Raw genomic sequence first — 22,120 nt, forward strand, 5'->3', positions numbered from 1 at the left:
GAACAGCAAGTTAGTTTTAAATAGAAATACACATTCTTTTGAGTATTTTCTGGACACTTTTTCAGGCAGGTTTCAGAGCGGACCGTCAGAAAAAAAACACATCACGTGCTCATGGCCTAACAGTTACATGGGTGGCTTTGCAGACACGTTACAAAAGGGTCCCTATGTTTTTTTCATATTGAAAATGAGCTTGGAAAATGGCCTTTAATTCTGACGATGGTTGAAACAAAGAAGACATGCAGGTTCTTCCAGACAGAAATACCAAAACAGACACAAACATGATCATGGGGCTGAGGGGGCAAAGATCTAGACAGTGATGACCAGGCAGCCACTGACTGGGATACAAATAGAAGTACAGATATAGAAAGAGATGTAAAAAGTCTGAGCTGTCTGGTAGGTACATAAACACATGTGCAAAACACATAAAGACAGTGTCAGACTGGGGTGCCAAGGGCCCACCAGTAAGATTGATTTTGGGGGGGACCACTTTTCACCTCCATACAAATATTACACTACCCCTGTTTACATATTTACTTATATCTCTGTATAATAATAAACTGGGCAGTTTGGTTAATCAATGATGAGATGTTGTTTTTTTCTGCACAGAGTGAATAAAGTGAATTATGCCAAGTACTGACCATACAGTGGGGTTAGGGGCCCAAATCTGCACAGGGGCCCACCGGGGGATTTCCCTGTTATCCTATGGGCCAGTCCGAGCCTGCATAGAGCATATGATGGGTGACTACAGCATAAACGCACAGGTGCAGGTGGGTACTGGCGATGGTGATCACACGGATATGTATTGAGAAATGCGCACAGAATTACCGTACACAGGGCAGTGGTGGCCCTTTGATTACAGGTCCAAAAGTAAAGCTTTTTTTACATGTTGTGGATTTGCTTTGTATTTTTAGTCTGTATTTGGTGGTAGAAAATCTGCAGAAGATTAAAGAAGCAACAAATCTCATCTACATATTGAGCATAATCTCCTTTTGGAAATTGAGCTGCATTGCAGATTTTTAAGTCCACAGCAGGTGAACTCTTTTTGCAGATTTTCAGCGTGGAATTTACCCTTTGCAATGAATAGGGTGAAATTTGCCATAAAACCACTACAGAATTCCACTGATCTTTATTGTCCCATGAGCATATATCCTGAGAGAGTCATGAGGAAAATGTATAACAAGCTGTTGAGTGGTGAAGTCCTAATTATTAAATTGGCATCAAATCATAAAAAGTCTAAAAATAAAAGCCAAGCATAGTTAACAACTGCCTAAAATGATGAATGCAGCATCCTCCTCGCACAGCAAGGCCATCATGACAGGTGGTCCATCTTGTTCTGTAAAATGTTTATTTGCTTTTATTTAGTTAGATAATATTTGTTGTTTTTATTTGTAATTTAAAAATTGTATATATTTTAACCTGACTGATACTTTCCATCTGTCATTTTAGTTTAGTATTATTGTTTATTCCAATGAAAGGTTATTTATAAGTACGGTAATATATTTGAAAACTTTCTTTTCATTGCCAAGAACAATGTCGCAGCATTGTTTCAACAAGCTTCTATGACTTCACCTCTGAAAGTCCCCTTTATAACTCACCCTATACTTAGTTGTACTTTTCTTTTAAAGTATTCATAGAAAAGTACTGTACATGTGCCCAAAAAGCAATTATTGACATGCGCTATATGGACTAGAATAATATGTGTGATCACAAGTTATGGTCACAGACATGAGATTTCTGTCACTGGATCTCACTGATTTTAGTAGGGTCTGGAGATAACACCATATATTCAGTATGGTGACCAACAAACACAACAGTGAAAGCGTGATCAGACAGTCTGGAATTCAACACTTCCAATCATCCGGTCACGTTGACAGCGCTGCACCCTGTAACTGAGCTCGGTGGCTCTGCCTGAGTTGACATCACAAGCTGCACAGAGCTGCTGACCTCAGTTACTGGCTGCAGTGGTTGACGTGACGTCAGCGTTGCAGACTATGATAACATGGGGATCAGCAGAAGAGACTCATCCCTTGACCTGGAGAGGGTGAGTAAAGCAAAGATTGTTGCTTAAAAAAGCAAACAAAAAAACAAAACTGCAAAAAAACAAAACTGCAACTTGTGTACAGAGGTTTTCCAAAAACAGAAAACCCCTGCAAGTGGTTTTGTTTTGTTTTTGTTTTTTTTACGAGGGGTAGATGTTAAAGGGTTTATCTAGGACTATATTATTTTATTACTATGAACCAAAAAACTAACAGGCCTAACTTAATAAATGAAAAAAATTATATTTTATTTTTGTTTTATTTTTTCATCTTCTTTCCCATGTGCACCTATTTTGGTAAAGATGGGTGAAACTTAAGTGGAAACCACAAAACTCACAAATACTTAGAGCAAACTCAAGTTTTGCTAAATTTTTGCTAATAACCATTGTGTTTTCCACCAGATTTTCTGGCAAAAATACTTTGATTAATTAGGGCCATGATGTTCGCTTTCAAATCCCAATTCAGGTGAATAGAACTATCATGGTACCATGGAGATCTTTGTAAGGGCAGTCTCACACATCCAGATAATTCCGGTACCGGAGAAAACGGTCCCGGAGACATCCATTTCCGTGTGGATACGTAGGCCATCTGTGTGCTGTCCGTGTGTCACGTCCGTGTGAATACGTATCACTCAAAAAGCTTTTGACGCACACGGATCACACACGGACCCATTGATTTGTATGGATCCGTGTGATCCATTCTGTCGCATAAAAACGGACATGTCAGCGTATTTTGCACGCAGACACACAGTCTGTGAAAACACGCTGATACAGTTGTGGCCAAAAGTATTGACACCCCTGCAATTTTGTCAGATAATAGTTTCTTCCTGAAAATTATTGCAAACACAAATTCTTTGTTATTATTATCTTCATTTAATTTGTCTTAAATGAAAAAACACAAAAAGAATTGTCCTAAAGCCAAATTGGATATAATTACACACCAAACATAAAAACGAGGGTGGACAAAAGTATTGGCACTGTTCGAAAAATCATGTGATGCTTCTCTAATTTGTGTAATTAACAGCACCTGTAACTTACCTGTGGCACCTAACAGGTGTTGGCAATAACTAAATCACACTTGCAGCCAGTTGACATGGATTAAAGTTGACTCAACCTCTGTCCTGTGTCCTTGTGTGTACCACATTGAGCATGGCCAAAGTACTGTCTGAGGACTTGAGAAACCAAATAGTGAGGAAGCATGAGCAATCTCAAGGCTACAAGTCCATCTCCAAAGACCTGAATGTTCCTGTGTCTACCGTGCGCAGTGTCATCAAGAAGTTTAAAGCCCATGGCACTGTGGCTAACCTCCCTAGATGTGGACGGAAAAGAAAAATTGACAAGAGATTTCAACGCAAGATTGTGCGGATGTTGGATAAAGAACCTTGACTAATATCCAAACAAGTTCAAGCTGCCCTGCAGTCCGAGGGTACAACAGTGTCAACCCGTACTATCCGTCAGCGTCTGAATGAAAAGGGACTGTATGATAGGAGACCCAGGAAGACCCCACTTCTAACCCCAAGACATAAAAAAGCCAGACTGGAGTTTGCCAAAACTTACCTGAAAAAGCCTAAAACGTTTTGGAAGAATGTTCTCTGGTCAGATGAGACAAAAGTGTGAGAAAGCTGGGTCTCCCTCAGAGGTCATGAGTCTTCCAGCAGGACAATGACCCAAAACACACTTCAAAAAGCACTAGAAAATGGTTTGAGAGAAAGCACTGGAGACTTCAAAGGTAGCCAGCAATGAATAAAAATGGCAGTTTGGAGAAGGCACCCTTCTAATATCAGGGACCTGGAGCAGTTTGCCAAAGAAGACTGGTCTAAAATTCCAGCAGAGCATTGTAAGAAACTCATTGATGGTTACCGGAAGCGGTTGGTCGCAGTTATTTTGGCTAAAGGTTGTGCAACCAAGTATTAGGCTGAGGGTGCCAATACTTTTGTCTGGCCCATTTTTGGAATTTTGTGTGAAATGATCAATGTTTTGCTTTTTGCTTCATTCTCTTTTGTGTTTTTTCATTTAAGACAAATTAAATGAAGATAATAATACCAAAGAATTTGTGATTGCAATCATTTTCAGGAAGAAACTGAGTATTATCTGACAAAATTGCAGGGGTGTCAATACTTTTGGCCACAACTGTATGTGCATAGACCCATTCATAAGAATGGGTCTACGTGTGTCAGTGTCTCCGGTACGTGAGAAAACTGTCACTACACGTACCGAAGCAACTGACGTGTGAAACTGCCCTAAATAAACATGGGGGTTTTGAAACAAAACAACATTGCATTCAGTCAGAAACAGACAAACAATATCATGACATACGTAATATACATAGAAGACTTGATCTTTATTTTGAGAAGGCACTGAAGTTAATTTCTACTCCTACATCAGCCACCTCTCGAACAACATATCGAATTTCTATGAATATTTTAATTCTAAAAATCCATAGACTATTTTAACCTAATATCAACCGAAGGTAAAGGAGTGATGAAAAATCTTATATTATGGTAAGTTGCAAAAGTTGTCATTTCAATAAATGGAAAAAGAAAAAAAAATTCCACATACTATAGTCATTTCTAATGTTTCTAATTGCTCCAACTATGAGAATTTTATCTCTCAAATTGATGCAATGGTTAAAAAAAGTGTGAGAAAAAGAAACTATCTGCTGGACATCATCAATGTGCTTTCCTGAGAGAAGAGGATTTGTCACACCTAGAATGTGCCTTCCATACGAAGTATCGTCAATGCAGGAGAAAACAATGGGAATATTGTTAGAATTTCATCATAACTTTCAATCATTTCCATCAAAACATCGGAAGGAAATCAGAGAAAAACTGGTCAATAATTTTTAATGATCCTTATTTATTAAAAGGTCCTCCCCAAAAAATCCAAATTTAACATTCAGATGAGCCTGAACATTAAAACCTTTCCAAACACCGAGTACGCTGAGATCAAATAAGGGTAGTGTATCACCCCCAATTCTCAGTTTAAACTAATCAGATGGCAATATGGGTAACTTAGCCCCTATAAAAACCATGTCTGTTTAGTGTTCTTGGCTCTGATCATTCAAAAAATGATCTAATCCTTATGCATATGTGGGTGCTCTGCAGGGGCAGACATATCATTGGCGCAACCTCTGAAGCTGCACAGGGGCCCAATAAATAAGAGGGCCACTTCAACCCCCAAAACATGTGTGCTGTTTGACTGCAAAGGACCCTTATACTATTCTTTCACAGTGACCCTTTTCTGTCTATGCCAGTGGTGCCCTGGGTACCCTCAGCATAGCTAAACCCCCAGTACCCCATTCTACCCATCCTCCCTTGCTGACTGACAGCATTGCCTGAACTGAAAAATCTGTGGTGTCCACAAACTGATTGTGTGCGCTCTGTTCTTGCACACTGTCTGTGCAGGAGTAGGTGCCCAGACATCCATCTTTCCTGTCTGCCCAGAATACATCTGTGGTTATTGATCCAAATTACCCATCTTTTCTTAACCATGCCCAGTATTCACCTGTGGCTACTGGTTCACACTAGCAATTTAATGACAAGGAAATAAAATAAAAAATACAGAAAAAAAGGCAGCCTTACTCATCAACACCAGGTCACCATACCAAAGCAACACAAGCTTTGGTACTGTTACCTGGTATTAGTAAACAAGGCTGCCTTTTATCTGTGATGTTTATTGGTCCACACTAGCCATCTCTCACTAGCTATGCCCAGTAAAGAGAGGTGGCTATCGCTCTACACTACACATCTGGTCAAAAGCTATCCAGCTTTCCAGGCACAAATACCCAACTTTACCTAGCCATTGGTTGCTTTTGTTTCATCTTAGTCCTTTTTTTTTTCACCTTGTCCACAACTTTGTTATTGATGATCTTTATTAGGATGGGTCGGCAAAATCAGATCGGTGATAGCAAAGTATTGGAACGATACCACTTGGCTCGACCCCTAGTATGTTGTCTACTGGAATTTTTGCTTTATCTAATGAAGGAAACTTGTTTTGAAACACATTATAATTTGAAACCAATAAATGTGAGATTAGTTAATACCTTTTGAGCGTCATTTGATGTAACTATAAGAAAAGTGTAGTGCCAGTTTAAAATTGTTGACTACACATCATAAAGAGAACCTTCATGATTCATGAAGTTAAAGTAAAGGTATGACCATAATGGCGCTGTTATACCTTCAGTGAAGATATCTGCGTTGTTGTTTTCCTTTAATCCGCTTTTGAAGTTTTTGGGACAGTGGGTAGGGTCTTTGGCTCCAGCCCCAGGGTCTGAATGAAAAGTCACTGCTTTGTGAGTTACCTGCATCCCATTTGAAATTTTGTGCCGGAAACATCCTTGCCTCGGGCGGTATGTACGCAGAATGCTTTCCCAGTGGTCTTTAATAAAATCATGCCAGTTTCGGCACATGCGCGGATTGAGAGTTTGTCTCGATGACATGTCTACAGGAAGTAATTGAGCCAAAATCTCAATCTGCGCATGCACCGTCATAGATGCCATTTTATTGAAGACTGCCAGGAAAGCAATCTGTGAATGCGCTGCCACCAGCACCATTTTATTAAAGACCACCAGAAAGTCAATCTGGGTATGCACTCCAAACTCACCTCCCATGACAAGTACAGTGCAGGTGCAAAATTTCAAACAGGATGCAGATCATTGACGAAGCACTGACCTGTCATTCAGACACTAGAAGCAGGTGGAGTGGCTAGGGCAGGAGCCGAAGACCCTCCCCACAGTCCTGCCCCTGTATACCTAAATCTTAAATTAAAGATTAAAAAAGAACAAATGGTATCACTCTAATCTGTATAACAGCGCCATTATGGCCATGCCTTTACTTTAAAGGGAACCTGTCACCCTCCCGCAGGCGTTTTTAGAGCCACCTTGTGCAGCACTAATGCTGCATTCTGTCAAGATAGCTCTTTTATTAAAGGTACCTTCCACCGCAGAAATAATCTTTTTTAAAATTGGTCAGACATACCTGATATTTGTCAGGTGGGCAGGTCTTTCCCCATCTGACAGACGCCTCACATACGTCAGTCATGTATTCGTGCATTGTGACCCCACCTCCAAATGTTTATTTTCAAATCCTGTGCCGGCTGTACTACGTATTCTTGGTTACCGTCGCCCGTCCTTTGTCATGACGTCGGCGGCCAGAGATCCGGCCTCGCAGTCGCTTATGGTTTATTCACACTGCGGGGCAGGAATCTCGGGCATGCGCAGTAGTTATCTGCACCAGAGATCCGGCCCCGCAGTCGCTTATGGTTTATTCACACTGCGGGGCAGGAATCTCGGGCATGCACAGTAGTTATCTGCACCAGAGATCCGGCCCCGCAGTCGCTTATGGTTTATTCACACTGCGGGGCAGGAATCTCGGGCATGCGCAGTAGTTATCTGCACCAGAGATCCGGCCCCGCAGTCGCTTATGGTTTATTCACACTGCGGGGCAGGAATCTCGGGCATGCGCAGTAGTTATCTGCGCCCGAGATTCCGGGCGCAGATAACTATTGTGCATGCCCGAGATTCCTGCCCCGCAGTGTGAATAAACCATAAGCGACTGCGGGGCCGGATCTCTGGCCACCGACGTCATGACAGAGGACGGGCGACGGTAACCAAGAATACATCGTACAGCAGGCGTAGGCGCCAGGATTTGAAAATAAAGATTTGGAGGCGGAGACACAATGCAGGAATACATGACTGACGTATGTGAGGCGTCTCTGTCAGATGGGGAAAGACCTGCCCACCTGACAAATATCAGGTATGTCTGACCAATTTTAAAAAAGATTATTTCTGCGCTGGAAGGTACCCTAAATAAAAGAGCCACCTTGACAGAATGCAGCATTAGTGCTGCACAAGGTGGCTCTTTTACTTAAAAACGCCTGCGGGGGGGTGACAGGTTCCCTTTAACCTGCAATATTGTGCTGGTCTCTTTATAGGGAATATGTCATCAGGTTTTGCTATGTAATCCGAGGACAGCATGAGATAAAGGTTAAAACACAGGCTGCAACAATGTAATGTGTATCAAGCTGTGTGCTGTTTACTTACAGTGAAAGTTTTATCAGCAGGACATTATCATTGCTGTGACTAGTTGGCACACAAGAATTGGTGCATTGGTTTGACTCCACCCCCTCCATTGATTAGCAGCTCACTTTCTATAGACAATGTGCACAGAGAACCTGGTGTGGGTGGTGTTAGCTTTCTCAGCGCTGCTGCATTTTAGATCTAATAACTGATTGTGTGCCAACTGATACACCCAGTAAACTAAGTGATACATTGTTGGATTCAGGGTCTCTTTCCCTAAATCATGCTGTTCTCAGATGAGGTAGCAAAACCCTGGAGATAGATATTTCATCACAGCACCATGAGAGTTAGGCTATGTTCACATGTTCAGTAGTTATTTGCGTTTCTGAATACATTTTGGAATGCCAAAAACGGAAATAAAATGTTGCACTAAAAGTATTCAATCATTTGAAAGGGGGCAGAAATGTCTTAAAGTGCATTCAGTTTTATTCCTTTCCATTTGCAATCCGTTTTTTAGCTGGATCAAAAATTGTAGTCTCCATAACTTTTCTTGTCTTGACAAAAACCCGGATAACAACTGGATCTTTTTTTTTTTTTAACAATGAAGTCTATGGTAAATGGATGATGACGGATGGTCATCTGTCACGTCCGTTTTTTTTAGCGCATGTCCAGAACATTGGAGGTCTTCAACGACACCTCTATTAAAACTATTCCATTGCAAATGGAACATAAACTGATACAAAACGAAAACCAAAATGTCCTTTTTTAACCAGATTCATTTTTTTAAGATGGATCCTTTAAAAATAAACAAAAAAAAAATGTAAACTTTGCTTTTCATTTTGCATCCGTTTTTGCGCAGTGTGTAAAAGAATCTAGCTACTTTATTTAATAATGGATCCACTGCAGATGCAGAACAGCAAAATAATAATCTTTATTTTTTTATATAGCGCTAACATATTCCGCAGCGCTTTACAGTTTTTGCACACATTATCATCACTGTCATCAGTATGTCTTGAGTGTGGGAGGAAACCGGAGTACCTGGAGGAAACCCACGCAAACACGGGGAGAACATACAAACTCCTTGCAGATGTTGTCCTTGGTGGGATTTGAACCCAGGACCCCAGCACTGCAAGGCTGCAGCGCTAACCACTGAGCCACCGTGCTGCCCACGAGGGCAAAACATGAGGACAAAAGCTAATACTTCATCAAGACAGATATTGATTTTACAATAAGTAGCAATTAAATAGTTGCAACATGCATAATATATATGCGCATAACCTATAGCTATGGTGCCTACCATGTGTACCGTCCATCATTTATATGGTTAAATATATCAATGAATGGATATTTAGTAAGGCTCATATTAATAATATCCGTGTCTGTGATCAATCTCAGTATCTTCATATATGTGCTATGCAGTGTACTGAACCCAGCAGGGGACGCAGCACCTCGTACTGATATGAGGGAATACATTTGTCATCTGACAGGTATTCTCTTTGCAATTGTCAAAGTAGGGAACTGTCCATAGAGAATGGAAAAGAGTGCAGGATAGTGTTAATTCTGCACAAGGATGCGCCAAAATAAACCAAAACTCACTACAAACTTTAGAAAAAATAGGCAAAATTATTACTTTTTTAAATTATTTTTTTAGTTGAATTATTTTTCTGTTCCCATATGTAAGAAATGACAATGGCAGACAAGAAGTATCCCACCCAATGCTGTATCCCACCCAATGCTGTATCCACATCAGCATGAAGCGATACTGGACACATCCCAGCTCGTACAGACTGTAGGGCGACATTTAACCCCTTCATTCATGGAAAAGGGAGGTAAAGAGGGTCACAGTGCCATCAGAACGTATAGGTGCCTCTAATGAGGGACAGACCACAAAAAATGGACTCACCGCTTGCACGAAATCCGCAGCAAAGCAGGCAGCAAATACCAGCAGGCAAATTCTGCAAGTCAAACACATTGCAGTATCATTACACCTGGGGCTGACAACATGTGGCGCCCCCCACCCTCACCTGGGTACACGGAGAAGTAATGCCCACAAAAGTCACCCCAGTACTCACCGTGCCCTCATCTCCTAGTCACTGACTGGCAGGCAGCCTCCCCTGCTTTCTTCTTGCAGCTACAGTGGTCTCTCCCGGGGGCTCATTGAAAGCGTCTTCACAGAACTCGGAAAAGTTAGTCTAGCGGGGGTGTCCCAGGGGACGGGAGAACTGCAACAAAGAGAAGACGGGCACAGGGGGGTTAATAGGGAGCGGACTGACGTGAGGACGGGCAGAATTCCCGCACAGGTCGGGACACTGAACCGAGGAAGGACCGGCTGCATACACTTACTCGCCTCAGCCCGGAGCACGGCTTGCTTCCATACACTGTACGGGCAGGCTGAGGTTAGGCATGGAGGAGGGGCGTGGCCGGGCTGTCAATCACAGCTCTGACTGGATTTGGGGAAGGCTGAGGAGACTGCTGCACCCATAGGAAATAAGGGACAGTATATGTCACCTATAGTAAGGCAGGTAGGTCACAAAAATCATCCCACAAAGATGGCGAGTCTCATATGTCCAGTTATAATGGAGTCAGGTACGCTGCAGCTCACTTCAATGAATTTACTAAGTACTACAGTTCTCCATGTTACATATTACTATAACTGCCACATTGTGTCACAGACATGGCAGGAGCAGGGCATGTGAGGGTATAACTGCCACATTATATGCACAGACATGGCAGGAGCAGGGCATGTGAGGGTATAACTGCCACATTATATGCACAGACATGGCAGGAGCAGGGCATGTGAGGGTATAACTGCCACATTGTGTCACAGACATGGCAGGAGCAGGGCATGTGAGGGTATAACTGCCACATTATATGCACAGACATGGCAGGAGCAGGGCATGTGAGGGTATAACTGCCACATTGTGTCACAGACATGGCAGGAGCAGGGCATGTGAGGGTATAACTGCCACATTATATGCACAGACATGGCAGGAGCAGGGCATGTGAGGGTATAACTGCCACATTATATGCACAGACATTGCAGGAGCGGGGCATGTGAGGGTATAACTGCCACATTGTGTCACAGACATGGCAGGAGCAGGGCATGTGAGGGTATAACTGCCACATTGTGTCACAGACATTGCAGGAGCAGGGCATGTGAGGGTATAACTGCCACATTGTGTCACAGACATGGCAGGAGCAGGGCATGTGAGGGTATAACTGCCACATTGTGTCACAGACATGGCAGGAGCAGGGCATGTGAGGGTATAACTGCCACATTGTGTCACAGACATGGCTGGAGCAGGGCATGTGAGGGTATAACTGCCACATTGTGTCACAGACATGGCAGGAGCAGGGCATGTGAGGGTATAACTGCCACATTATATGCACAGACATGGCAGGAGCAGGGCATGTGAGGGTATAACTGCCACATTATATGCACAGACATTGCAGGAGCGGGGCATGTGAGGGTATAACTGCCACACTGTGTCACAGACATTGCAGGAGCAGGGCATGTGAGGGTATAACTGCCACATTATATGCACAGACATGGCAGGAGCAGGGCATGTGAGGGTATAACTGCCACATTATATGCACAGACATTGCAGGAGCAGGGCATGTGAGGGTATAACTGCCACACTGTGTCACAGACATTGCAGGAGCAGGGCATGTGAGGGTATAACTGCCACATTATATGCACAGACATGGCAGGAGCAGGGCATGTGAGGGTATAACTGCCACATTATATGCACAGACATTGCAGGAGCGGGGCATGTGAGGGTATAACTGCCACACTGTGTCACAGACATGGCAGGAGCAGGGCATGTGAGGGTATAACTGCCACACTGTGTCACAGACATGGCAGGAGCAGGGCATGTGAGGGTATAACTGCCACACTGTGTCACAGACATGGCAGGAGCAGGGCATGTGAGGGTATAACTGCCACACTGTGTCACAGACATGGCAGGAGCAGAGCATGTGAGGGTATAACTGCCACATTATATGCACAGACATGGCAGGAGCAGGGCATGTGAGGGTATAACTGCCACACTGTGTCACAGACATTGCAGGAGCAGGGCATGTGAGGGTATAACTGCCACATTATATGCACAGACATGGCAGGAGCAGGGCATGTGAGGGTATAACTGCCACATTATATGCACAGACATTGCAGGAGCGGGGCATGTGAGGGTATAACTGCCACACTGTGTCACAGACATGGCAGGAGCAGGGCATGTGAGGGTATAACTGCCACACTGTGTCACAGACATTGCAGGAGCAGGGCATGTGAGGGTATAACTGCCACACTGTGTCACAGACATTGCAGGAGCAGGGCATGTGAGGGTATAACTGCCACATTATATGCACAGACATGTCAGGAGCAGGGCATGTGAGGGTATAACTGCCACATTATATGCACAGACATTGCAGGAGCAGGGCATGTGAGGGTATAACTGCCACATTGTGTAACAGACATTGCAGGAGCAGGGCATGTGAGGGTATAACTGCCACATTGTGTCACAGACATGGCAGGAGCAGGGCATGTGAGGGTATAACTGCCACATTGTGTCACAGACATGGCAGGAGCAGGGCATGTGAGGGTATAACTGCCACATTGTATCACAGACATAGCAGGAGCAGGGCATGTGTGGGTATAACTGCCACATTGTGTAACAGACATTGCAGGAGCGGGGCATGTGAGGGTATAACTGCCACATTGTGTAACAGACATTGCAGGAGCAGGGCATGTGAGGGTATAACTGCCACATTGTGTAACAGACATTGCAGGAGCAGGGCATGTGAGGGTATAACTGCCACATTGTGTCACAGACATGGCAGGAGCAGGGCATGTGAGGGTATAACTGCCACATTGTGTCACAGACATGGCTGGAGCAGGGCATGTGAGGGTATAACTGCCACACTGTGTCACAGACATTGCAGGAGCAGGGCATGTGAGGGTATAACTGCCACATTGTGTAACAGACATTGCAGGAGCGGGGCATGTGAGGGTATAACTGCCACATTGTGTAACAGACATTGCAGGAGCAGGGCATGTGTGGGTATAACTGCCACATTGTGTAACAGACATTGCAGGAGCAGGGCATGTGAGGGTATAACTGCCACATTGTGTCACAGACATGGCAGGAGCAGGGCATGTGAGGGTATAACTGCCACATTGTGTCACAGACATGGCTGGAGCAGGGCATGTGAGGGTATAACTGCCACACTGTGTCACAGACATTGCAGGAGCAGGGCATGTGAGGGTATAACTGCCACATTGTGTTGCACAGACATGGCAGGAGCAGGGCATGTGAGGGTATAACTGCCACATTGTGTTGCACAGACATGGCAGGAGCAGGGCATGTGAAGGTATAACTGCCACATTGTGTCACAGACATTGCAGGAGCAGGGCATGTGAAGGTATAACTGCCACATTGTGTCACAGACATTGCAGGAGCAGGGCATGTGAGGGTATAACTGCCACATTATATGCACAGACATTGCAGGAGCAGGGCATGTGAGGGTATAACTGCCACATTGTGTCACAGACATGGCAGGAGCAGGGCATGTGTGGGTATAACTGCCACATTGTGTCACAGACATGGCAGGAGCAGGGCATGTGAGGGTATAACTGCCACATTGTGTCACAGACATGGCAGGAGCAGGGCATGTGAGGGCATAACTGCCACATTGTATCACAGACATGGCAGGAGCAGGGCATGTGAGGGTATAACTGCCACATTGTATCACAGACATAGCAGGAGCAGGGCATGTGAGGGTATAACTGCCACATTGTATCACAGACATGGCAGGAGCAGGGCATGTGAGGGTATAACTGCCACATTGTATCACAGACATAGCAGGAGCAGGGCATGTGAGGGTATAACTGCCACATTGTATCACAGACATGGCAGGAGCAGGGCATGTGAGGGTATAACTGCCACATTGTATCACAGACATGGCAGGAGCAGGGCATGTGAGGGTATAACTGCCACATTGTATCACAGACATAGCAGGAGCAGGGCACGTGTGGGGCACCACTACCACCTTGGCTGCTTCTTCTAACCTGTTTACTCCACGGATTGCTAAATGATACATTTTAGTTTTCAATTACAGGTTCAGGTCCCTCCGCAGACAAAAAAAAAAAAGAAAAAAAAGTTCCCTCTCTGGAAATGGCATGCTGTGTCTTTATAAGACAGTGGGCGGGAGTGGGTGTTGAGAGTGGGTGGGATGTAGCAGGAGGCTGGGGTCACAATCTCCAGAGGGAAAAAAAATCCAAGGAGTTTCTCCATTATTTTGGTGAAAAGGCTGTAGGGAGGCCGCAGCTATCAGTGAGCAGCAGGTTTCTTTAGCCTAGGGGAGATGCTGACGCGGAGGGATTTATGAGAAAATAGTGCGCCTCGTAACTTCACTAGGAAAAAAAGTTTTGCAGTTCTTTGCAGAAGGCAGCAGTAGTAGCCCTGGTCCGGGGTGGCCCCTGCTCACTGTGTGTTGCTGCATCTCCTCCTCTGCCTGGGCATTTAGCATAATATGTCAGCTCCTCTGCCTTGTAATTGGAGCCGGTGCTAAGACATTTCAGGGGGTACTTGAAGAATGAGGTTGGGGCATTTGCACTGTCTCCCTGTCCTAGCCTTGGTGCTGCTGGTGCACTGGGTGCCGAATGCAGACTCTGCGGTAAGTACCATTTTCTCTTGCCTTCTTCTCTGAAATGCAGGGGCTATATGACATGTTGGAGGGGGTGCTGACTGTCTTATATTTATAAACCTTGTAACTCAAACCCTCTGTGATTCTGTTTAAAAATAGTGGATTGTGACCTCACCATGACAAGGAAGAGGCAGGGGCTATTTCTGTCATTTTGGGAGAAAATGTAGCAAACCTGGATTTTAATTTTATACATTATTGTTTGTATAGATGAGTCTATTTTTTTGGCTTTTTTAGGACCATTTGCTGACAGCTCTCACCCTACTGGAGGCACAGCCCATTATGGATATTTGAGTTCTGATGCTTTTCTCTATGAATGATACATTCCCCTTTTATTAAATATTGTGATGATTTTTATTGAGTGTCAGACTAACCTTTCCTGGTACTTCCTGGACATGAATATAAAAATGGAATTAGTGACCCTATAATGTTCTGCATCTCTGGTTTCTATGAAAAGAGCAAACAATATTTTTTTATCAATATGGGCATAAAAGAAGGATAGCTTTAAAGTCCCCCTACATTTATATCCACCAGCCGCCCTCCCAGTGTGAGCACTCTCTGACTTCATATACACCTTATGCCACTAATCTGCATCGTATAGCGCTCCAAATGTTGTAAAACTACAGCTCCTAGCCTGGAACTGTCAAGACATGCTGGGAGCTGTAGTTTTAGGGTACCTGGAAAGCTCCAGGTTACAAACTTCTGCCTGATACTATCTCTCCCATTTAGACTAAGCAGCATCTCTGTTAGATTTTCACTTTCAAAAGTAATCTTTGAGATACATTCCTAGATAATGTATGAGAAGACGTGACTGTCGTGGATCAACACGTATTATCACAATTCTTCGTGGTCACCATCACATTGTCTAGTCTCCTGTAGAGCACATATGAGAAATCGCTGTAGACACCAAGACTTTTGCTATGTTCTGCTGCAGCAGGACCGACATCCTATCCATATCTTTGCGACATAGGTTTATAGAAGTACAGTAGGTTTCAGTAGGAGGAGACTGTTAACTCTATGGTACTTCAGTAAGATCAGCTGAAAGGCTGGACTACTGAGTAGGTTAGGCCTCTAAGTGCCACAGGGAAGCATCCCGGAGCAGTCGTAACACGCTGGAAGGATGCAGGGAGTAGAACAATTTCAAATTGTAGAACAGAAGACATTTATTTTGCATGTCTAAATTTCCGCACATTGCGTTAACAGAATTTTATATGTACATTTGCATTTTTTTCTCCATTTTTATCTGAATCCTTTCATCTACCCGTGATTCTGACTTAGATGTAATAATAGCCGAACAATAAACAATAGATTTTTCATTCATTAGTTTCAAATTAAAAAATTTTCTCTGACCACCAAGTTAAATTGGCCGCCTAACCTTGAATTAGCTGATTCCATGGCCCTTTACATGTGATATGTATTGTTTTACATTTAAGGATAAATGAAAGCTTTACAGATATCCAATATATTATTCATTTGTTCTAATTGGTTTTACCCTATGGATTTCTTAAGTGTAATCGTATTGCATGTTTTTTTTATTATTATTCTTTGTTAATACAGCGCCGTTATATTCCGCTGCACTTTACAGACATCATCATCACTGTCCCAATTGGGACTCACCATCTAAATTCACTATCAGTGTGTGTTTGGATTAGGCCGGGGTCACACTGGCGAGGAATACGGCTGAGTGAGAGGCGCTAAAAGCACGCATTACACACGGACCAATGATTCTCTATGGGGTCCCTCGCACCAGCCGTATATTTCTCATCCGTATTCTACAGTCCGTGCCAATCGCCGCATGCTGCGATTGTCAGGGTACTACGGCCGTAGTACGCCAATGCAAGTCTATGGGTGCGCAGAAAATACGGATTACACATGTGACTTGCGAGAAATACGCACCCGCTGTCTTTTAGCAAAGCCGTCAATTCAGTGCGCTATACAGTAAACTCACACTGACAGTTTTAATAAAGAAACGAAATAATAGATATATACACATAGAATACATATATATATCTATATATATGCATTCTATGTGTCTATATCTATTATTTCGTTTATGTTAGAAACCCTGGCATAGGGCTCCATTATATGTCCACTTTGCAAGGCGGCGAGAAAATCTCGCCATATGGATTGCATACGGATGCAAATACGCAAAATATGCAAAATACGAGACCACACCTTGATTACGGATGACATACGGAGAACTGTTTAGAGGCCATTCATCCGTATTACGCATGTAAAATACTGACCGTATTTTGCGTCGGTTAGTGTGACCCCGGCCTTAATGTGATTACTATACAGAATACAGTGAGTTTATACATCGGCCGAAATAGTCTTCTTTAACTAAGCCCAGCTCTGAGAGTTCTTGGCTGCCAAGTGATTGTAAAATGGACTGTTTTATTTATTTTATTTTTTTATAATGAAGTGGACTGGAACCCACATTCATATCTTCTATAAATCTGTCAACTCAAATAGGCTACCACAGACAGACTTGGTAAGAGCCACTCCTCTTAGCGGGTTCAGGAGGTAGTCTGGTGCTCTCCTTTTCACCCCTGTACAGGTATATGGATTTTACTGCAGAGGCCCATGGGTTGTGTACATGGAGTAGCTGCTGGCCAGTTGAGCAAGAGGAGAGAAGAGGTGTCAGCAAGCTGAGAAACAAGGACAATGACAGAATATTAAAAGGGTCATCTGCTGTTAGCCAGGTAGTAGACCACAGAGTTAGTCAAAGATGTAAGGTAAAAAAATAAACAGTACAGCAATCAAATGTTTTATGTATAATTAGAGAATAACTAAAAAGCACAGTTGGATCAGTATTCCTCAAAAGTGCACCAAAAAGGGTGTAAACAGTGAAGTGGCAAGGGACAGGTGTCATATGGGGATATTAAAAATGGGTACTGTGCATCCATATTGGCCTCCAAACCTCTCCTGTCATTGGACTGCTGACCACCACTTCCTCCAGAGATTGGCCTATAGCAGAATCTTTTGTTCCATGGTTAACAAGTTTGATATTAATATCTGAATGGTGCTCTCTCTGCTTGGCATTTTGGGATGCCCTCCTTCAGTATGGTCACAATTTGAGCATGCTGGATGTCACCACCACCTTCCACTTTGTCCATGCCTCCTACGGAAATGGAACAGCAACGGCAGCTCATGTGGGATCGAGGGCAGGTAAGTGTGTAACAGTACCCTCCTATTATTAGGGGTTTCTGGTTCCTTAGGACCTGGTTTATGAGGAAACTGTAGATAAAACTTTTTAATTAAATTGTCAACATTGGCGTTATTAGCTGGAACCCAGGACCTTTTCTAGGGACCGTAACACACGAATAAGTGCAGAGATCCTTTAATCCAATGAGAATCAAGTTGTTCATGAACTTCATATTCCAAATTCCCCTTGACCATCCCTGGAGGAGGCAGAACACTGAATGTACAGAGAATTATACACTTTCAGCAGAGATTTGGGAAACACATTAGGAATTCTGAAGGTGGAAGCAAGCTGCAAATGGAAAGATACAGGGTTTAGGATTTCAGAAGATTCTATATATTTAGGACCTAACTTGGAGGATGGCACCTTAACTTTTATGCTCTAAGTTGACAAGTACACTTTATAATTACGATAACTTGAACAATAGGCCCAATATTTCTTTTCTGCCTACTCTGAGCTTTTCTCAGATTCTCTTTCACCTTGAACCAGATGTCTGTTACCTGACAGCGCACTTCCCTGCCTCGGGATTGTCAGTGGTTTTGATTTTTGGTATTTTTCTTAAACAAGTATTTGAAAAAAAAATTAACAAAGAAATTGAACATTTTAAATGCATCCCTACAAATTCATGTTTTATTGAATTTTTACCTTCTGGGGACCTGCCATTGGACATGTTTTCTGTCATAAGCTCCACAGCAGTAAATAAATACCACTATGTATTTCCTTGTAAATTTGTGAAAATTGAAGTGCACAAATTACGGTGCCCTTCGCTTTGCAAAAGTGGTATCACGGGTAACATCCATAGCAGAAACTGACTTGGTGAGGATATCGATAGCTACAGTGCGAGTCAATTTGCACTACGCATACCCTCTTTAGTGTATGTAGAGATTATCAGGCCTTAATGAGTTAAAAAGCCACAGCATAAAATCTATACCAAATCATGTGTATTGTGTCATGGAAATGCCAGGTATCGCTGCAGAGACTATTGTGTACCAAGAAAGTGGTCACGGAGTCATGTTGGTATATTTTCAATATATTTTTTACCTCTTTTTTTATAGTGGGGTGTTGATGGTGAAATTTTTTTAAGAAAATTGCAGAATACATTTGAACAGCCACCTTGTGTTTGATCATAAACTTATGCATCTTGCTAGTTTAAGGCCACGTACACAACTTGAGTATTTCGTAAGTGTTTTACCTCAGTATTTGTAAGACAAAGCCAGGAGTGGAGCAATCAGAGGAAAAGTATAAGGCCGGAGTCACACTACAGCGAGATACGGCCGAGTCTCGCAGGTTAAAACCAAGCTCTAGCACTGGCACTCTGGAGCGGAGCGTGCAGCTCCATGTATTGCTGTGCGGCTGCACGCTCCACTCCGGAGTGCCGGCGCCAGAGCTTGGTTTTAACCTGCGAGACTCGGCCGTATCTCGCTGTGTGTGATCCCGGCCTAATAGAAACACATCACCACTTCTGGAATTATCACACACTTTTTTTGGCTTACAATTAGGCTATATGCCCACGTTGTAGAAATGCTGCGGAAATGTCCGCAGCATTTCCGCAACTCCCTGCCGCGGGTAAAACATATGCGGAATTCGCCTGCGTTTTCCCGCAAAACACAAGCGTTTTGCAAGCGTTTACGATTAGAAGCATCACTTGGAAAACTGATTGACAGGTTGGTCACACTTGTCAAGCATAGTGCTTGACAAGTGTGACCAACTTTTTACTACTGATGCTGCCTATGCAACATCAATAGTAAAAGATAGAATATTAAAAATAATAAAAAAAAAATAGCGATATACTCACATTCTGTCGGCCCCCGGAGTGCTCCCGCCTCTCAGCGACGCTGCCGGCGACTTCCGTTCCCAAGGATGCCTTGCGACAATGTCTTCTGATGACGTAGCATCTCACGAGACCGCTACGTCATCAGAGGTCATTCACGCAATGCATCCCTGGGAACAGAAGTGTCTGGCAGCATGGCTGAGAGGCGGAAGCACTCCGGGGGCCGACAGAGGGTGAGTATATCCCTATTTTTTATTTTCATTCTATTTTTTACAGGAATATGGTACCTAGGGCCTGGAGGAGAGTCTCCTGTCCTCCAGACCCTGGGTACCATCTGCACATGAAGCGATCACTTCATGCATGGTGGGCATAGCCACATGCGTAAAGTGAGCCTTTCAATGCAATCCTATGGTGGCGGAATCGCCGCGATTCGGCAGAAAAAAATGAACATAATGTGGATTTTACCGCTATGCGATTCCACTGCGGTAAAATCCGCAGCATTGGCACAGCAACTGCGGAATCCCATAGGATTGCATGGGGATGCGTTTTTAAGCGTTTCCGCTGCAGCGGAAACGCATAAAAAACGCAACGTGGGCACACAGCCTTATGGAGGTAAAATTCTCACCAAATACTGAACATCTGCACATGGCCTCAGGCTATATTCACACTTAATTTTGTAACAGCTGCAATATTGCACATCCATTACAATCAGCCTTATGACTTTGTTAGGGGAGCAGAGTAAAGACTGTACCACTGTGGTTTTTGGCTATACCTTGGCAGCAGCATGTGAACCAGCCTTAGGCCTCATTCACACATCAGTTTATCAAGCACAAGTGATATTCGTGTTTTTCACATATCTGTGGATAGTCTATGGGGGCATTCACATGTCCGTGATTTTGAACTGAGGATTGGATCAACACTGGCAATGCAAGTTAATGGGTCTGTGAAAAAAAAAAGATTGGACTACACCTGCATGAAATCCAATTGTGGTCCGATTTTTAGATTTTCACGGCTTGTCAAAATGGAGATTTTTTTTTTATTTTGCGTACGTGAAAATCGGATGACACTCAAACCAAATTCTGATCAAACTTTGATCAGAGTTTCTCATACGTTAAAAAAAAATCAGACCTCTGAATGAGGACTTAGTGTATCTAGAGAGTAAGTGTTGGCCTACCCAGAAAAGAGAAATATACAAGATGTGGCTTTTTCACGTTAATGGATTCCAGTTGTTAAGATTTTAATAAGCTGCGTGGTACAAAGCAGCGCTGCAGAAGTGGTTATCTGAATCACCATAGTTTCAAAAGCAGGACATGAAAACTTCTATCTTACAAATTCCAGAGGAATACACCCTGCAAATGAATAATTATTTCCCACAGTTCTCTATAACGTATCCTTCATTAATACAACCGAGGGTCACAATGTGATTTCTCTTCCTTTTCATAGAATGAACATTGAGAGATATTTGCTGATCTATTAACTTAAAAGTAGGTCAGGTCCCTTGAATCAGCTGAGATTAGCATATACTGTACGTTATATAGAATATGACAATCCTGCTTGTCCGGTGAGGATGTCTGAGCTTTACTATTTCAAACTTCCATTAAATTGTGTACATGAAAAGGGCCAAAAGCAGCAGAGAACTTTTGAATAAAAACTCATGTAGTTGTGACTTTGCATGCAGCTGGGTTTACATCTGCCCTCCAGCTCTTACATGGTTTATTTCAACTGTGTCCAAAGTTAGAGGATACATTTTATAAAGTGTTAGATGTAAGAACATTCAAATTTTCTGAAATGGAAGTATCGAATTAATTGGAATCACATTATTTCTTTCTAGTTACTACGTTAAGGAATGTATCTTATTTTGTGCAGTAGCAGAAATGGAGTTTGATTAATATTTTTACATGTGTTGCAGTATATGAAAAAAGCACTATTACGTCATCATCATTCTTTACCCATTATATGTGTTACTAACTACATAGAATATGTCCTACGAGGTCCAACTATTTACAGAAGAGAAAGCTTTACTGCTATGGATCAATTTATTGGAATAGTCTAGTTTAGAGAACCCATTTCCATACAGCCTAGTAGGGCATATTTATATTAAAGAAAATCTGTCACCTATTTTTTTGACTATCAGCATGGGCAGAACGGTAGCTCAGTGGATAGTGCTGCAGCCTTTCAGTGCCTGGAGTCCTGGGTTCAAATCCCACCAAGGACAACATCTGCAAGGAGTTTGTATGTTCTCCGTGGGTTTTTTCTGGGTACTCTGGTTTCCTCCCACATTCCAAAAACATACTGATAAGGAATTTAGATTGTGAGCCCCTTTGGGGGACAGTGATGATAATGTGTGCAAAAACTGTAAAGCCTGTGGAATATGTTAGCACTATATAAAGATAA

At 43.1% G+C, this 22,120-nt stretch overlaps 2 protein-coding genes across 3 annotated transcripts in view; one reads left to right on the plus strand and one right to left on the minus strand.

The window, feature by feature from the left end:
* Positions 1-10,472, minus strand: part of COL4A6 (collagen type IV alpha 6 chain) — a 447,495-nt gene extending 437,023 nt beyond the window's left edge. For both annotated transcript variants that reach the window (XM_073547638.1, XM_073547637.1), the window contains exons 1-3: positions 10,395-10,472; positions 10,124-10,273; positions 9,955-10,006 (exon numbers count right to left, since the gene is read on the minus strand). In XM_073547638.1, coding sequence (XP_073403739.1) covers positions 9,955-10,006; positions 10,124-10,134 — 63 coding nt within the window. In that variant the 5' untranslated portion in view covers positions 10,135-10,273; positions 10,395-10,472. The remainder of the gene's footprint in view (positions 1-9,954; positions 10,007-10,123; positions 10,274-10,394) is intronic.
* Positions 10,473-14,340: 3,868 nt separating this feature from the next.
* Positions 14,341-22,120, plus strand: part of COL4A5 (collagen type IV alpha 5 chain) — a 358,955-nt gene continuing 351,175 nt past the window's right edge. Inside the window, exon 1 of the mRNA XM_073547642.1 lies at positions 14,341-14,726. Within this exon, the coding sequence (XP_073403743.1) occupies positions 14,646-14,726 (81 nt within the window). The 5' untranslated portion in view covers positions 14,341-14,645. The remainder of the gene's footprint in view (positions 14,727-22,120) is intronic.

This window comes from Dendrobates tinctorius, unplaced genomic scaffold (genome assembly GCF_039654945.1).
Source record: "Dendrobates tinctorius isolate UK_male_01 unplaced genomic scaffold, ASM3965494v1 ptg000154l, whole genome shotgun sequence".
Lineage (NCBI taxonomy): Eukaryota > Metazoa > Chordata > Amphibia > Anura > Dendrobatidae > Dendrobates > Dendrobates tinctorius.